The 15,976-nt window shown below is 43.3% G+C and overlaps 1 protein-coding gene across 6 annotated transcripts in view; it reads right to left on the bottom strand.

The window, feature by feature from the left end:
• The window catches only part of SNX31 (sorting nexin 31), a 68,438-nt gene extending 54,999 nt beyond the window's left edge, over positions 1-13,439 (bottom strand). For 4 of the 6 annotated variants that reach the window (XM_065582202.1, XM_065582201.1, XM_065582197.1 and 1 more), the window contains exons 1-2: positions 13,114-13,439; positions 12,611-12,685 (exon numbers count right to left, since the gene is read on the bottom strand). In XM_065582202.1, the coding sequence (XP_065438274.1) occupies positions 12,611-12,685; positions 13,114-13,179 (141 nt within the window). In that variant the 5' untranslated portion in view covers positions 13,180-13,439. The remainder of the gene's footprint in view (positions 1-12,610; positions 12,686-13,113) is intronic. The other 2 variants (XM_065582199.1, XM_065582200.1) reach the window with 2 other exon arrangements.
• Positions 13,440-15,976: the final 2,537 nt, after the last annotated feature.

Consider the following 15,976-nt stretch of genomic DNA (forward strand, 5'->3'; position numbering starts at 1 on the left):
AGGAATTGCTGCACTGGATCAGACCAGCAATCCAACTAACCCAGTATCATGTCTCTGACAGTGGCCAGAACTAGATGCTTCAGAGAACTGTTCAAGGAAAGCTGTAGTGAACAACTATGCAATAGTATGCCCACAGAGCAGTGGTTCCCAAACATTAACAGCCCGCGAACCCCTTTCACCAAATTGTGACATCTCGTGAACCCCCTCCTAAAAATGAATATTTCCAGGAATTTAAGTTTAAGTTTCCTCAGTGTGATGGATTCGCTTGCTTTGCTCTGCATAGGTCTTGGAAGTCTGGAACCACTGGAGAAAGATAAAGTCTCAGGTCTGGTTCGGCATCAAGTCTGTTTCTGTATTTGGTTTTCAGATGTGCATATGAGGAAAACGCTTTCTCGCATAAATATGTTGTTGAAAATGGTAACAAAACTGCAGCAGCTTTTTCTGCCAGAAAGGGGTACTCGTTTCTTAAACTCAGCCAAAAGTTGATCAATGATAGATTTCTGAAACTCCTTTTCAGTTCGTAATCACAGGAGATCTCAATCAATTTATCTTTTTCCTTGGTGTTTAATATCTGTGTTGAGAAAGTGGTATCATCAAAAGGGTTGCGAATTCAGTCATTATCACCTGACATAGCTGGAAAGTAATCCCTGAAAGTTGTGCAAAGTCCTTTTAGGTGTGCAATTATATTGGTTTTAGTGCACTGATCCAACTGAAGTTAATGTTCTGCCAGGAAGTCATGAAGATTACTGAAACACTCAGTTTGATTGTTTTCCAAACAACTTCCCCAGAACTGCAACTTCTTTATCAGGGATTCAACTCGCTCTTGCACATTGAAAACTGTTATATTGAAGCCTTGAAGAGATAAATTTAGGTCATTAATTCTTGAGAAAATATCTGCTAAATAAGCTAGGCTCTGGAGCCAGACATTATTTTCCATACAGCTGGCAAGGTGGAAAGGGTGGCTGTTGGAAAAAAAACTAGGATTTCCGTTCCAACCTCAAACAAGCGCACAAGGATTTTACCCCTTGAGAGCCATCTAACTTCAGTATGGACCAACACACAGTTGTGTATACTACCCATTTCTTCACAAAGTATGTGAAATATTCTGGAGTTTGTTGGCCATGATTTTATGAAATTCACCCATTTTCACTGCATTGTCCAGCACTTCCTTCAGTCCCTCTGGCATGCTTTTTGTTGCAAGGGCTTGTCTATGGATGCTGCAATGAGTCCAAGAGACTTTTGATGCAACCTTTTTTGTTTGAGCTACAAATGCAGTATACTTCCCCCTCATTGATGTGGCCCCATCAGTGCAAGTGCCGAGGCAACGAGACCAATCTATTTCCTTTTCTTGAAAATATGCATTAGTCAGATTGAAGATATCTTCTCCAGTTGTACGTTCTTCCAATGGTCGGCAAAACAACAAGTCTTCTTCAACCATACCTTCATTCACATAACGTACAAACAGTAGCAAAATAGCTAGATTAGCTACATCAGTTGATTCATCCAACTGTATAGCATAATATGGACTATTTTTCACTCTATGTACAATTGTGGTCTCTACATTATTTGACATGTCATTAATTCTTCATGACAACGTATTATTGGACAAAGGTACCATGTCAATCCTTTTTGCAGCCTTTTCTCCGAGCATGCAATGAACTACGTCTTTTATACATGGACCAATCAAGCTCTCTGCTATGGTATGGGCATCTGATGCTTTTGCTACTCGGTAGCTCACGTGGTAGGACGCTTTAAGAGCATTTTCATTATCAGTACTTGCTTTGGATATAAAACTGGTAATGTCACTTTTCTTCTCAGCTAATTTTCGCTTGAAAAAAAAATCAACAGGCTTGTCGAGTTGTACAGGATGCCTAGTTTCTAAATGGTGCCGAAGTAGAGAAGGTTTGAGGCTGCTGTTTGCTAGAACATCACTACAAATCACACACAGTGGTTTTGGATGTTCTTGATCACCAATGCATGTAAAGCCATATTTTATATAATTATCGTCATATTTTCTTTTCTTTGTAAGTGACTTTCCAGGACCATCATGATCATTAGCCTTAGATTTTCCACAGTGTGGACTTGAGGAAACACTAGCTGATTCCAGCGTCTTTACACTTTCCTTTTTCAGCCACTTATCCATTGAACTTGTGTACAAAAGTTCTAATAAAAATAACAGAGAGAGACTGCTAACAACCAACAAACTAGAAACTGAGAAGATTCACTCACTGAAGCAAATCAGCACTCCAGAGAGAAGGACAATTACTGAGACACCTTAACACTCCCACACTGGCTACAACGTGCTTCTCGCAAACAGCTTTTCTTCCGCCAAGGAAGGTGCCCTGGGAGGGACAAATTAGCTTGGACCACCCTCCACGTTCAGCGCGGCCCCCTGCTGACCGCCCTGGATGCAAACATCCCCTGCCTGACAAGGACAGGGATCCGAGCTGCCACCTGCACCCCGCATGGAGTGCTGGGGTTCGGGGCTGCCGGCTCCCCCACTGACAGGGGAGGGCTTGGGCTGCTGGATCAAACTGCCCGGCCCCGCTCCCCCCGAGCCTCGGGCTGCTGGCTCCACCGCTGATGGGGAAGGCTCAGGCTGCCGGCTCAAACTGCCCGCTCTCCCCAAGGCTCGGGCTGCCCGCTCAAACTGCCCGGCCCCGCTCTCCCTGGGGCTCGGGCTGTCTGCCCTGCAACTGGGTCCCAGCAGAGTCCTCTGGCTGCCATTAATGAAATTTTTCTTGCGAACCCCCTGAAACGTTCTGCAAACCCCCAGGGGTTCGCGAACCCCACTTTGGGAACCACTGCCATAGAGGAAGTTTCTTTCTGACCCATGCAGGGGTGTGCACAAGGCAAATCCAGCAGGGGCTCAACTGTCCCGTCCTCCTCCTCTCCCCCGTCCCCCCCCCCACCCCCCCTCCAATAATCAACAGGGGATGCAGAACTCCTCCTGCTCCTGGGCTGCTGCGAGGAGAGCGAGAGCTCCTCTCCCTGGGGCTGTGGCGGGAAAAGTGCTCTCCTCACCGCAGCCCTGGGGCTGAAGGAGTTCTCCTGCTCCTGGGCTGAGGCAGGGAGCGCAGGAGTTCTGCACTCCTCACCAGGGCTGGAGGAGTTTGCTCGCCCTCCCCCCGCCGGAGGAGTTCTGCATCCTGCACCCTGAAACAGTAAAATTTAAATTCCTGCGCACTCCCCTGGACTCATGCCGTTCAGTGGTTTAATTATGACCAGAAGCATGAATATTTATTGTGGCGGATGTGGAGACATTATGCAATAAGTTGTACATCAATTTTATTAATACTGTAGGACCGGGTCAGTGAGGTGATGTTATTGTACGTTGGATTAGAAGGCTTTCCCGTATGAATGTACTGTTCTAACTTAATAGGGTAGGGAAAAGAACAAGCAGGGATGAAACACAGTAACAACCTCCCAGCAACCATTGTGGAAGCAGTTACAGGACAATGGCATACTTCCCAGCACTAGGCCAAAGTGACAGCTATTCTACCAATGCTGGGAACAAAGAAATCTAAAGAAAAAATGAACAGGATGGACAGATTTAAATTTAAATCACCGATTTTAATCATGATTTAAATCAGCAAGCACAAATCAATTATTTACATCCAGGCTTTCTACCTTGTTTTGAATTGGTACTTTTTGCTAACTGGGAGGATTCACTATATATTACACACACACTTAAGCAATTATATGGCTTAACATAGATTTTTCAGATTCTTATTTTTTATATTTTTATTGTTAGAAAGTGACAAGTGAGGCACTTCTTGCTTACTAGATGATTAATTTTTTTTATGTGATACGTGTCAAGCTGCACAAAACCGGACATTTTAAAATTGTTTTTGTTAATTAAATAAAAGCTACCTTAAATGCACTGAGTACATCATAAGAAAAAGTTGATCAAAATATGATTTACATTTAAAAGTAACTGCTTTATGAAACAAAGGAAATATTCTCTATAGTTAGCATATAGAACTGATTATTTCTGGTGACCATGTCCTCCAAGATTTTGGAAATAGTAGATCTAATCCTCTCACCCATAGTTTTTAGTCACAGATTGAAAGTGAAAACAAGTTTTCCTGCCTTTTTAACTCCCAATTGGTTTCTCAACTTTAAATGAACTAGTCATTGAACTGAACTAATTGAATAAACTGAAATAAAGAAAACAGGTTCTCTGCACCTGCTATCAAAAGCTGGTTTATGCAGTGTTGTTATAGCTGTGTTAGTTCCAGGATAATAGAGAGAGAAGGTGGGTGAGGTAATATCTTTTTTTTGGACTAAATTCTGTTGGTGAGAGAGACAAGCTTTCGAGCTACACAAAGCTCTGTGTAGCTTGAAAGTTTGTCTCTCTCTCACCAACAGTTGTTGATCCAATAGAAGATATTACCTCATGCACCTTGTATCTCTAAAAGTGCTAGTTTAGCACTTCAACCAACTGTGCTTCCAGGTGATTAGCCAGTGACTTCCACCAGTTAGGTGGTTTGACGCTCTTTAAAACTTTGGTAGCAAACATATACTGCTTGAATTTTCTTTTATTTAATTTGAATGATTTTAATACAGTATAATAAGTTGAGGCCTAAATATGATTGTCAATTTTAAACAGGTATTTTTAAATTAATTTGACTTTTAAAATCATTTTTTAAAATCAATTTTTTATCTATCCTGCACTAAACAATTAAAAAGCCCTTCTCAGGCTTCTGAATTTTCAGAAGCTGTTGGGAGACAGGCTGACACAGTGAGAGACTTTACAGACAGAGTCTGAAGGAGTTGCACATTCACAGATCCTGAGAATGGTAAACCTTAGGGAAAGGCAGGCCTGTGTATAGACAGGTTTTATTGTTTAAGATCGGTTTTCTCAGAAATGTTTTTGTTCTAAATAAATAACACTTTGCTCTAATCAGACTGTTTGCTTTTTGGACACCACTGTCATAGAACTGCAGGTCTGAGCCTAAGTCAGACCTAATGAGATAATCACAGCTGATCACAAGGGACTGCTGCTAGGTACTAGCTTGAGAGAGTGGGAGAATTGCATGATTACAACCTGAGACAGAATCTGCTAGAAGCCCAAGACTTGAGAAGGAGTGCCCTCAAAGAGACCCAGAAGGGTGAGAGATGCAGTTAACCCAGTGATGATGGCAGAGGATAGAGCCATGTGCTCCTGCTTACAAAACTAGAGGCAACTTTGACAGTAAATAAGACTAAAAAAAAAAAAAAAAAAGTAGTTGTTTTAGTGATACTGTTTATCTGTTACAGTGTAACTGTTCATTTGTCTACTTAAGTAACACCACTGAGACTATGGATAAAGCCACATCCCACTCTCCTTGAATCTGTGTACGCATGTGCATTTTCTGAGGCTGAAAGGCAACGAGTGCCAGCCCTAGAAATTAAGTTTTCTGTTTAATATCTGAACAGATATAGCATAGTGTGGAAAAGGTTGTAGGACTGAGGACTATGATGTTAATATGGCTCCAAACTCTGTTCCAGGGATGATAAGACATAATTCATTCTTCAGGCTCATTTGGTCCTTGGCCTCTCTGCCAAGATGGCCAACAAAAGTACTAATTGTGGTTATGTTTTTTGTCATGGGACAGGTGTCCTCTGGGACTAGGACTAGGACTGAGATAACCAGTCAGACAATAACTTTTGAGCATTACCACTAGAGCTGGATTTGAACTGGTGACCTAGAGATATAAAAGTTTATATCGCCCACAACCAATCTTTGGAGTCATCCAGTCTCCCCAGGCCTGCTTTGTTTCAATGTGGCACTCAGGGAATAAAGAGTAAAACCAAGAATGAATCCAAACTTGCCATGGAGGCATCAAAACTCATTTTACAGACAGAAAAGCTATTTGACAAGTGTTCATATCAGAAAAGCCTCTTCAAGTGGGGGGAAGTGAGCTAGAACTCATCAAATCCTCAATTTGGGCACTGGATAAGCTAGTGGTTCTCAACCTATTTATCATTGTGGGCCACATCCACACAATAGATATATTACCTGTATGGGACTAAGGATGTCATATGGGCCACAGCTGTGTGCTGATTGGGTTGTAGGTTGAGAACCACTGGGATAAATACTCGCAAGTCTGAAAAACAAACTGTTTTTCTGGCTATATAGCTTATTAGCATATCCCCTAGAAACAAAGGCTGACATTTTAAAGCTTAGGGCCTAAATTTTCTAAGCTTGAGAAGCCTGGAGAAAAGTACTTAAATAAGTCCCCAATTGTGCAATTAAATCAACACATGCACATTCCTGCACCCACACAAAGCCCCACTGACTTCAAGTGCTTGACAAACACATTGCAGAATCAAGATCTATGTTGTCTGCTTTTCAGAAATATAAGTACCCTCAATTCCTACTGAAGTCTGAGTTATAAATGCTCACTAACTCTGAAAAAAAAAAAAGGCCACTTATACAGGTGCCTAAATATAGATTTAGAGCTTCAATTGAGGGCATCCAAGCTTGAAAATTTTGGACATGCAGAGAAGATCTATTCAAAATGCTGACATGATTGAAACATGGACTCATGAAATCCATATAAGACAGAAAAGAAATCTGCAAAGAGGTGAAATAAAAGATTTTAAAGTTTTGTGGAAACTATATCCAGAACAAAATTCTGCCTTTTTGTTCTCAGAAATTACTACTTCAGTAGGACACTAAAGGAAGACTTAGTTGGACTAGCTAAAGAGAAGACATGTATTGGGTTACATCTTCTTAAATAAAAATAAAGGAAAAATGAAAAAATTGTGTTTTAAGTTCTGAGTTTCATAAACATCCGTCCAATAAAAGTAACAATGATTTATACTGTACATTTAAAAAATTCAGTTTCACATAAGACACAGAAGTGGAATTCCTCCAAGGGACACTTTCTGAATAAATGCCATTCTTGACATCCAAAACCAGATACAATTCCAGTGATAAATACAAAACTTCAATGTCAAGTTGTTCTATTAGCTACAAAAATGCTGGTTTTCAAATTAGTTACATTTTCAATCAAGGACACTGGCTTTTATGATGATTGCCCTGTCAGTGTGACCCCATGCTGTGATGTTCCATTCTACAGCATCAAGAAATTTACACATTAAGTGGGGAGAGTGAAAAAGTAATAACAGATCACTGTTCTTGGCAGTGGGTCACTGGAGACAATGGATACTCTGTGCGGAAGCAGAGGTCTGCCAATGTAGAATGGCTTGCAAGATAAGGGCCATAACATTTAGAGATAGAAGAGACCTAACAGACCAGGGGCTCTCGAACTTTTTCACAGCATGAATCATTGTAGTATCAAAATGGACCACTTTAAACACAGAGTTTGTCTCGGACACCACATCCCATTTACAATCATGAAGACCACCTCCCCGATCCTTCATAAATCGCGTAACGTCCCTGTCTCAACTGAAATGATTGCTTACAATTAGGGCTGTCAATTAAATCGCAGTTAACTCACGCGATTAACTAAAAAAAAATTAATTGCAATTTAAAAAATTAATCGTAATTAATTGCAGTTTTAACCACTGTTAAACAATAGAATATCAATTGAAATGTATTAAATATTTTGGATGTTTTTATACATTTTCAAATATATTGGTTTCAATTACAATACAGAATACAAAGTGTACAGTGCTAACTTTATATTATTTTTATTACAAATATTTGCACTGTAAAAATGATAAAATAGCATTTTTCAATTCACCTCATACAAGTACCATAGTGCAATCTCTTTACTGTGAAAACGCAACTTACAAAGGTAGATTTTTTTGTTACATAACTGCATTCAAAAACAAAACAACGTAAAACTTTAGCGCCTACAAGTCCACTCAGTCCTACTTCTTGTGCAGCCAGTCGCTAAGAGAAACAAGTTTGTTTACATTTACGGGAGATAATGCTGCCCGCTTCTTATTTACAATATCACCTGAAAGTGAGAACAGACATTTGCATGGCACTTTTGTAGCTGGCATTGCAAGGTATTTACGTACCAGATATGCTAAACATTCATATGCCTCTTCATGCTTGGGCCACCATTCCAGAGGACATGCTTCAGCAGAGGAAGCACGTCCTCTGGAATGGTGGCTGAAGACGCTTGTTAAAAAAAATAATGCATTAATTAAATTTGTGACTGAACTCCTTGGGAGAGAATTGTATACTTCCTGCTCTGTGTTTTACTCACATTCTGCCATATATTTCATGTTATAGCAGTCTTGGATGATGACCCAGCACATGTTGTTCATTTTAAGAACATTTTCACTGCAAATTTGACAAAACGCAAAGAAGGTACCAATGTGAGATTTCTAAAGATAGCTACAGTTAGTTTTCTAAATACAGATAGTTATTTAGAAAAACTGGACGTGCACAAGTCCATGGGGCCGGATGCGCTGCATCCGAGGGTGCTAAAGGAGTTGGCGGGTGAGATTGCAGAGCCATTAGCCATTATTTTTGAAAACTCATGGCGATCGGGGGAGGTCCCAGATGACTGGAAAAAGGCTAATGTAGTGCCCATCTTTAAAAAAGAGAAGGAGGAGGATCCGGGGAACTACAGGCCAGTCAGCCTCACCTCAGTCCCTGGAAAAATCATGGAGCAGGTCCTCAAGGAATCAATTATGAAACATTTAGAGGAGAGGAAAGTGATCAGGAACAGTCAGCATGGATTCATGAAGGGGAAGTCGTGCCTGACTAACCTAATTGCCTTCTATGATGAGATAACTGGCTCTGTGGATGAGGGGAAAGCAGTGGATGTGTTATTCCTTGACTTTAGCAAAGCTTTTGATACGGTCTCCCACAGCATTCTTGCCGCCAAGTTAAAGAAGTATGGGCTGGATGAATGGACTGTAAGGTGGATAGAAAGCTGGCTAGATCGTCGGGCTCAACGGGTAGTGATCAATGGCTCCATGTCTAGTTGGCAGCCGGTTTCAAGCGGAGTGCCCCAAGGGTCGGTCCTGGGGCCGGTTTTGTTTCATATCTTTATTAATGATCTGGAGGATGGTGTGGACTGCACTCTCAGCAAGTTTGCAGATGACACTAAACTAGGAGGCGTGGTAGATACACTAGAGGGTAGGGATCGGATACAGAGGGACCTAGACAAATTAGAGGATTGGGCCGAAAAAAACCTGATGAGGTTCAACAAGGACAAGTGCAGAGTCCTGCACTTAGGACGGAAGAATCCCATGCACTGCTACAGACTAGGGACCGAATGGCTAGGTAGCAGTTCTGCAGAAAAGGAACTAGGGGTCACAGTGGACGAGAAGCTGGATATGAGTCAACAGTGTGCTCTTGTTGCCAAGAAGGCTAACGGCATTTTGGGCTGTATAAGTAGGGGCATTGCCAGCAGATCGAGGGACGTGATCGTTCCCCTTTATTCGACATTGGTGAGGCCTCATCTGGAATACTGTGTCCAGTTTTGGGCCCCACACTACAAGAAGGATGTGGAAAAATTGGAAAGAGTCCAGCGGAGGGCAACAAAAATGATTAGGGGTCTGGAGCACATGACTTATGAGGAGAGGCTGAGGGAACTGGGATTGTTTAGTCTCCAGAAGAGAAGAATGAGGGGGGATTTGATAGCAGCCTTCAACTACCTGAAGGGAGGTTCCAAAGAGGATGGAGCTCGGCTGTTCTCGGTGGTGGCAGATGACAGAACAAGGAGCAATGGTCTCAAGTTGCAGTCGGGGAGGTCCAGGTTGGATATCAGGAAAAACTATTTCACTAGGAGGGTGGTGAAACACTGGAATGCGTTACCTAGGGAGGTGGTGGAGTCTCCTTCCTTGGAGGTTTTTAAGGCCCGGCTTGACAAAGCCCTGGCTGGGATGATTTAGCTGGGAATTGGTCCTGCTTTGAGCAGGGGGTTGGACTAGATGACCTCTTGAAGTCCCTTCCAACTCTGATATTCTATGATTCTACAGCACTCGACCCAAGGTTTAAGACTCTGAAGTGCCTTCCAAAATCTGAAAGGAATGTGGTGTGGAGCATGCTTTCAGAAGTCTTAGAAGAGCAACACTCTGATGCAGAAACTACAGAACCCAAACCACCAAAAAAGAAAATCAACCATCTGACTCAGATGATGAAAATGAACATGCGTTGGTCTGCACTGCTTTGGATCATTATTGAGCAGAAACCATCATCAGCATGAAAGCATCTCCTCTGGAATGGTGGTTTAAGCATGAAGGGACATATGAATCTTTAGAGCATCTGGCACATAAATATCTTGCAATGCCAGATACAACAGTGCCATGCGAACCCCTGTTATCACTTTCAGGTGATATTATAAACAGTAAGCGGGCAATATTATCTCCTGCAAATGTAAACAAACTTGTTTGTCTGAGCGATTGGCTGAACAAGAAGTAGGACTGAGTGGATTTGTAAAATTTTAGAGCCTACGTTGTTTTATTTGCAAGCAGTTATTTTTTGTACATAACTCTACATTTGTAAGTTCAACTTTCATGATAAAAAGATTGCATTACAGTACTTGTATTAAGTGAACTGAAAAATACTATTTCTTTTATTTTTACAGTACAAATATTTATAATAAAAATAAATATAAAGTGAGCACTGTACACTTTGTATTCTGTGTTGTAATTGAAATCAATATATTTGAAAATGTGGAAAATATCAAAAAATATGTATATAAATGGTATTCTACTATTATTTAACAGCGCGATTAATCAAGATTAATTTTTTTAATCGCTTGACAGCCCTACTTACAATACTTCCCTAGTGGCCCTTTTCTATGTATTTGCAGCTGTCTTCACGCAATATAGCAGCTGGAGTGGAGGAGGGAACCAGCATGATGTTAACTTGGAGGTTTCCACAGACTACAGTTTGAGAACTTCTGGAATAGATTATCCAGTCCACCTATCACCAGTATTGGACTGACCTCTGCAGTACATTTTCTACTGCTATTTCCAGTCTGCTGTTAGAATTGTTAAGCAGAGTGGCTTCCTTAGGACACTATTAAACATAAGTGATCTGGACATTTATGGATGTGAAAATGTAAGACTGATGGAAATAATCCAGCTATTTGATGTGTCTTTCACTGCTCAGGCAATATATAAACATAAATCTATTACACCCTCCTGTAGTACCCCTTTACTATTTCATATTTGTTACTAGATCAGAGAATGGGTGATCCAGAAGAATACACTAATGAAGATCAACAGGTTGTACACAATACAAAAGAGCTTGTTATGTAATTATCCATAACACTTACTGTTATCTGAAAATTATGTGATAAACCGCTCTAGGTATTTATAAAGCTCCCACTATCATTAATGGGGATTTTATCTTCACACCAACTCCTTGAGGCAGGGAAGTAATTATTCCCATGTTACAGATAAGTAATTGAGGAAGAGGGTAGATTAATTGACGTGTCAAGATCACAGAGTGTCTGTAGTCAAATTAGAAACTGAACCCAGGTCTCCTCAATCCCAGTCTAATGCCCTATTCACGAGATCGTATTTCCCACGACTCTGACTCACACAGTCCATAGGTGTGTTAACAGCAGGACCTTGGCCCCAACATACATAGTTGGAGCCTATATACTTGAACTCAAAACAATGTTAGCACCTTCCAAGCAAGAACAGTGAAAAAAACCCTATGATTTGAACTCTAGCATAGACAGAGCCTAAAAGAGGCTCTAGTGTTATTTATGACTCGGAGAGAAATGCTGCAATAGTTTTGGATGTCTTAAAATCAGAGCAAACTTCTTGCAGTCAATGATACCAAAAATAACTGTGTGAAACCTGTTCCCCTGAATACTGGTACATGACCATTACTCAATTCCCCTTTCATAGCTTTCAGATGTTGCCAGGTCTCAATAAGGAAACACCTTAAACCTTCACTGAGGAGTATTATGGGAAAAATGGAAAATATTTTGCAAAGAAAAGGGGTGGTGGTGGTGGGGGGGGGGTAAGATATCTCATCTCTTGCATATAGCTCAGACCAGCATGCCTGGGGTATGCATAATAAAAGCCAAAGAACTGCCATGAAAATAATTGGAAAAGTAGGAGGAAAAAATGAAATCAAACTGCTTATAAAGGGTGAAGAGTTTACCAAAGAAGCATTAGATTTGTAATCACCTCCAATTCATACTTCATATTACCTGTTTAAGTGCAAAGGAAATGGGGGACAGCCAAAAAATTCCATCTTCATTACCCAAAATTAAAAAATAGCTCTTCTTTGGCACGAATATAAATTTCCAGAATATTGTATTTCCCGACATCCCTCCTCTCAATATTTATCTGATTTGCTTCAGAGTTTGCCACTCCCTATGGTGCTGGGCACCTTAAAAATTTGTGTAATAACACACTCACTCCACAGCACCCAGACCTTTATGTATCTCCCTCCCACTTCAAGTACTACACAAGAAAAGCTCATTACCATCCACAGGCAACATTACAGGATCTCAGCCTGCATTCATTTCAATGAGGTGAAGAAGAGCTCTGTGCATCTCAAAAGCTCATCTCTTTCACCAACAGAAGTTGGTCCAGTAAAAGATACGCCCTTGCCCACCTTGTCTCTCCTCATTTCAATGGAGCATTTGTTGGCCATTTGATGGAAGTTCCCCTAGCTGAACCTGGCAAGGGAGAGTGAGAAGGGGGTTGGGCTGGAGTCTCTCACCTGATCGTTCCAGTGGTGTAGCTGGCTGTAGCGCACCTTGCAGAAGAGGAAGCCTTCCAGGTACACAGAGTACAGCTGAAAATACACCCAAGAGGCATCAGCTCCCCTGCCTGCACAGACACCTCCCGGCTCCCCTACCTACACAGCACCCCCTTCCTCCTCCACAGCCCTCCCTCCCTATCCAGCCCCCCATTCCCCTGCCTACCCACACAGCTCCCCTGCCTGCACACACCTCCCGGCTCCCCTCCCTGCACACACCTCCCCCAATTCCCCTGCCTCCCCACACCGCTCCCCTGCCTGCACAGACACCTCCCGGCTCCCCTACCTACACAGCACCCCCTTCCTCCTCCTCCACAGCTCTCCCTCCCCCAATTCCCCTGCCTCCCTACACAGCTCCCCGTCCCACTCCCGTCCGCCCCGAGGCATAACAGCGCTGCCCGGGAGCCGGAATCCCGGATCCCGCGGCGGCGCGGCCCCCCAGCCTTAGCGCCGAGATACTCCACCACGTAGCGGCCCCCGAACTTCTCCAGCAGCTGCTCCGAGACGGGGATGCTGAAATGCATCTTCATGGTGCTGCACGCAGCCCGCCCGCCGGGCCACAGGGGCAGGGCAGGGCAGCGGCCGCAGCATTTGTTTTCCCACGTGATAGTGGAGGGGGCGGGAAGGTCTCCTCCCTCCTGGGGGCGGGGAGCAAACCATTCATCCTGGCAGGTGCTGCCTCGTCCCCGTCTCCGGCTGGGGACTGCCACAAATGGGGAAGCCTCCTGTCCTAGCTCCCGCAAATGAGGTTCATCCAGCTGCGGCTACAACTTCCGCTCCTCTCCTCCCCCCGCCCAATAGTTGGCCAGGTCCCTTCCATGGGTTTTATTTAACCAGGCTGGGAATCACCAGGAGAGCGCTTCCCAGCCTACAGGTATCATTGGTCTGATTTCCTGTGCTCTCCTTCTCGCTGCCCCAAATGTGAGCAAGGCCCCTTGCGTGACGACGGATATAACAGTAGGGACATACGCATGTAAAGGGCCGCTGGAGGCTGCCTTCCTTCTTTATGAGTTTTTGTCCCACCCTTCCTCTAAGTGTTGGGCAGCTCCTAGCCCCAGCCTCAGCCTTGTGACTTTTTCAGTGCTGCATGGGACCAGGAAACCATGAAACAATCATGGAAACAGGTACTTACCATCCAAGGAACCAAGTTTTTAGACTCCCCCAGCCACCAATATGCACCTAGCACGTAGGGGTTTGATTTATCTTTGACCATGTAATGTGGATAATAGTCCTGACTTCAAGACCCCTGCGTTAGTCTCTAGGCAACCCATCTGATGGGACTGAATGAGCACCCCAGGGTGGAGAATCCTGCAGCTCCGATGTAGATCACTCTGAAGTATTACCCAATACTCCAGCTTCACTACAGGATCTTCATCAACAGAACAAATATCTCATTGATTTAGGATGGGCAGAATGTGTTATATGGTGGGGGAGGGGGGCGGAAACAAATTACTAAAGCAAATGAGGTTCATACAGCTTTTGCAGAGCGGAAATAACTGGTAGGAATGCAAGTAGAAAGAATAAAGTAAAATTTTGTAATATCTTTTGATATTTGATTTGTTTAGCTTCTTCATCTTCAGTCAAATAACTGACAACTTCTGAAGTCTGACAACTTGTGAATTCCGAAGCAGTTACCATATTACAGAAGCAGTCACTGTCAGGCTTTCAGTGTCTGCTATCGCACTGTGCCAACCTCTGTAGGTCGACCATGGCTCTATGCCAGGGCCCATCAGGGAAATCCACTAGCGGGCCGGGACGGTTTCTTTACCTGCAGCATCCTCAGGTTCGACCGATCGCAGCTCCCACTGGCCACGGTTCACCATTCCAGGCCAATGGGGGCTATGGGAACTGGCGGCCTGCACATCCCTCGGCCCTTCTTTGTTAACACATAATAAAAAGGTAAATTCTTAAAGGGTTCATTGCTAATACCTGCCTGACCAAGTTAGAGTCAACTAATATGGGTCTAAATACCTCTGAGTTTAGCCTGTTTCTAAGTGGCTTGATCAGATGCTTATAAGCATTTTACTGTTTGGATGTAGTGATTTTGCTTGTTATTTAGGCTTTTTAGGGATGTTTAGAGCAATTGTATAAATATCATTCAGCCTTTGGATTTAATAAAGGAATTTATGGTTAAATGAGTGCCATGGTAATACCCTGCACAAACAATAATAATTCCAACAGGTGGGCTGTCAGACCATGACTCCTCTCTGGCAAACTACAGGAGTTCTACCAGAGGGACAAGCTGTGGCACTTTTAGTTGCAAAATCTCTCCCTCCTTTCCTGGTTGCCCCTTTTTATGGTGGAAGGAGCCAGGGTTGGGGGAGACTTACAGATGAAGGTGTGACAGCATGGAATACGTCTGAGTCAAATAGTGAGATCCATTTTATATTGTAACTTCCATTTTGGATTAGGACACCCATTTGTGTTATGTGCTGAACTCGTGTCTGAGGCCTTGTCTACACTACAGAGTTTTGTCAATAAAAGTCAGTTTTGGTGACAAAACTCTGGAGGTGTACACACTACAATACTACTTCCGCCAACAAAATAAAGCCACCTCGACGAGGAACATAGAGCTTTTTGCGGCAAAGTTAGATTGACAAAGTGTAAGTGTAGACACTGTGCTTGGTTATGTCACTTTAAATGGCCTCCAGGAGATATCCCACAATGCCCATCCTGACCACTCTGGTCAGCAGTTCGAACTCTGCTGCCCTTCATCCAGCTACACAGGCATCCGCCCCTCCCCCTTTAAATGCCTGGGAATTTTTGAAATTCCACTTGCTCAGCGTGGAGAGGTCACATTGCATCTTCCCAGCTGACCATGGCAGCTCCATGCAGCAAACGCGCTCTCACTTGGAGCACACCTGAGTTGTTGGATCTGCTGGCACTGTGGGGAGAAGAGGCTGTGCAGTCCCAGCTCCGCTCCAGCCATAGGAACTTTGATACCTATGGTCAGATTTCTTGTGGCCCGTTGGAGAAGGGCTACCAACAGGACACGCATCAGTACTGTAAAAAGATAAAGGAGCTGAGGCAGGCATACCAGAAGGCAAGAGAGTCAAACCATTGCTCTGGTGCTGCGCCAAAGACTTGCTGCTTCTACAAGGAGCTGGATGCCATCCTCAACAGCGATCCCACCTCCACTGCCAACAGCCCCATGGATACTTTGGAGGGACTAGAGACAGCGGACTCAACTCCGAGGACAAAGTGGTGGATGAGGAAATCAAGTTGGAGGACAAGATGGGACAGGTGACAGGGTTGTCTGGTACTGTGGAGAGCCAGGATCTCTTCTCAATCCAGGAAGGTTCGAGTCAGTCCCAGCACTCCAGCTCT

Source organism: Chrysemys picta, chromosome 2 (genome assembly GCF_011386835.1).
Source record: "Chrysemys picta bellii isolate R12L10 chromosome 2, ASM1138683v2, whole genome shotgun sequence".
NCBI classification, from domain to species: Eukaryota; Metazoa; Chordata; order Testudines; family Emydidae; genus Chrysemys; species Chrysemys picta.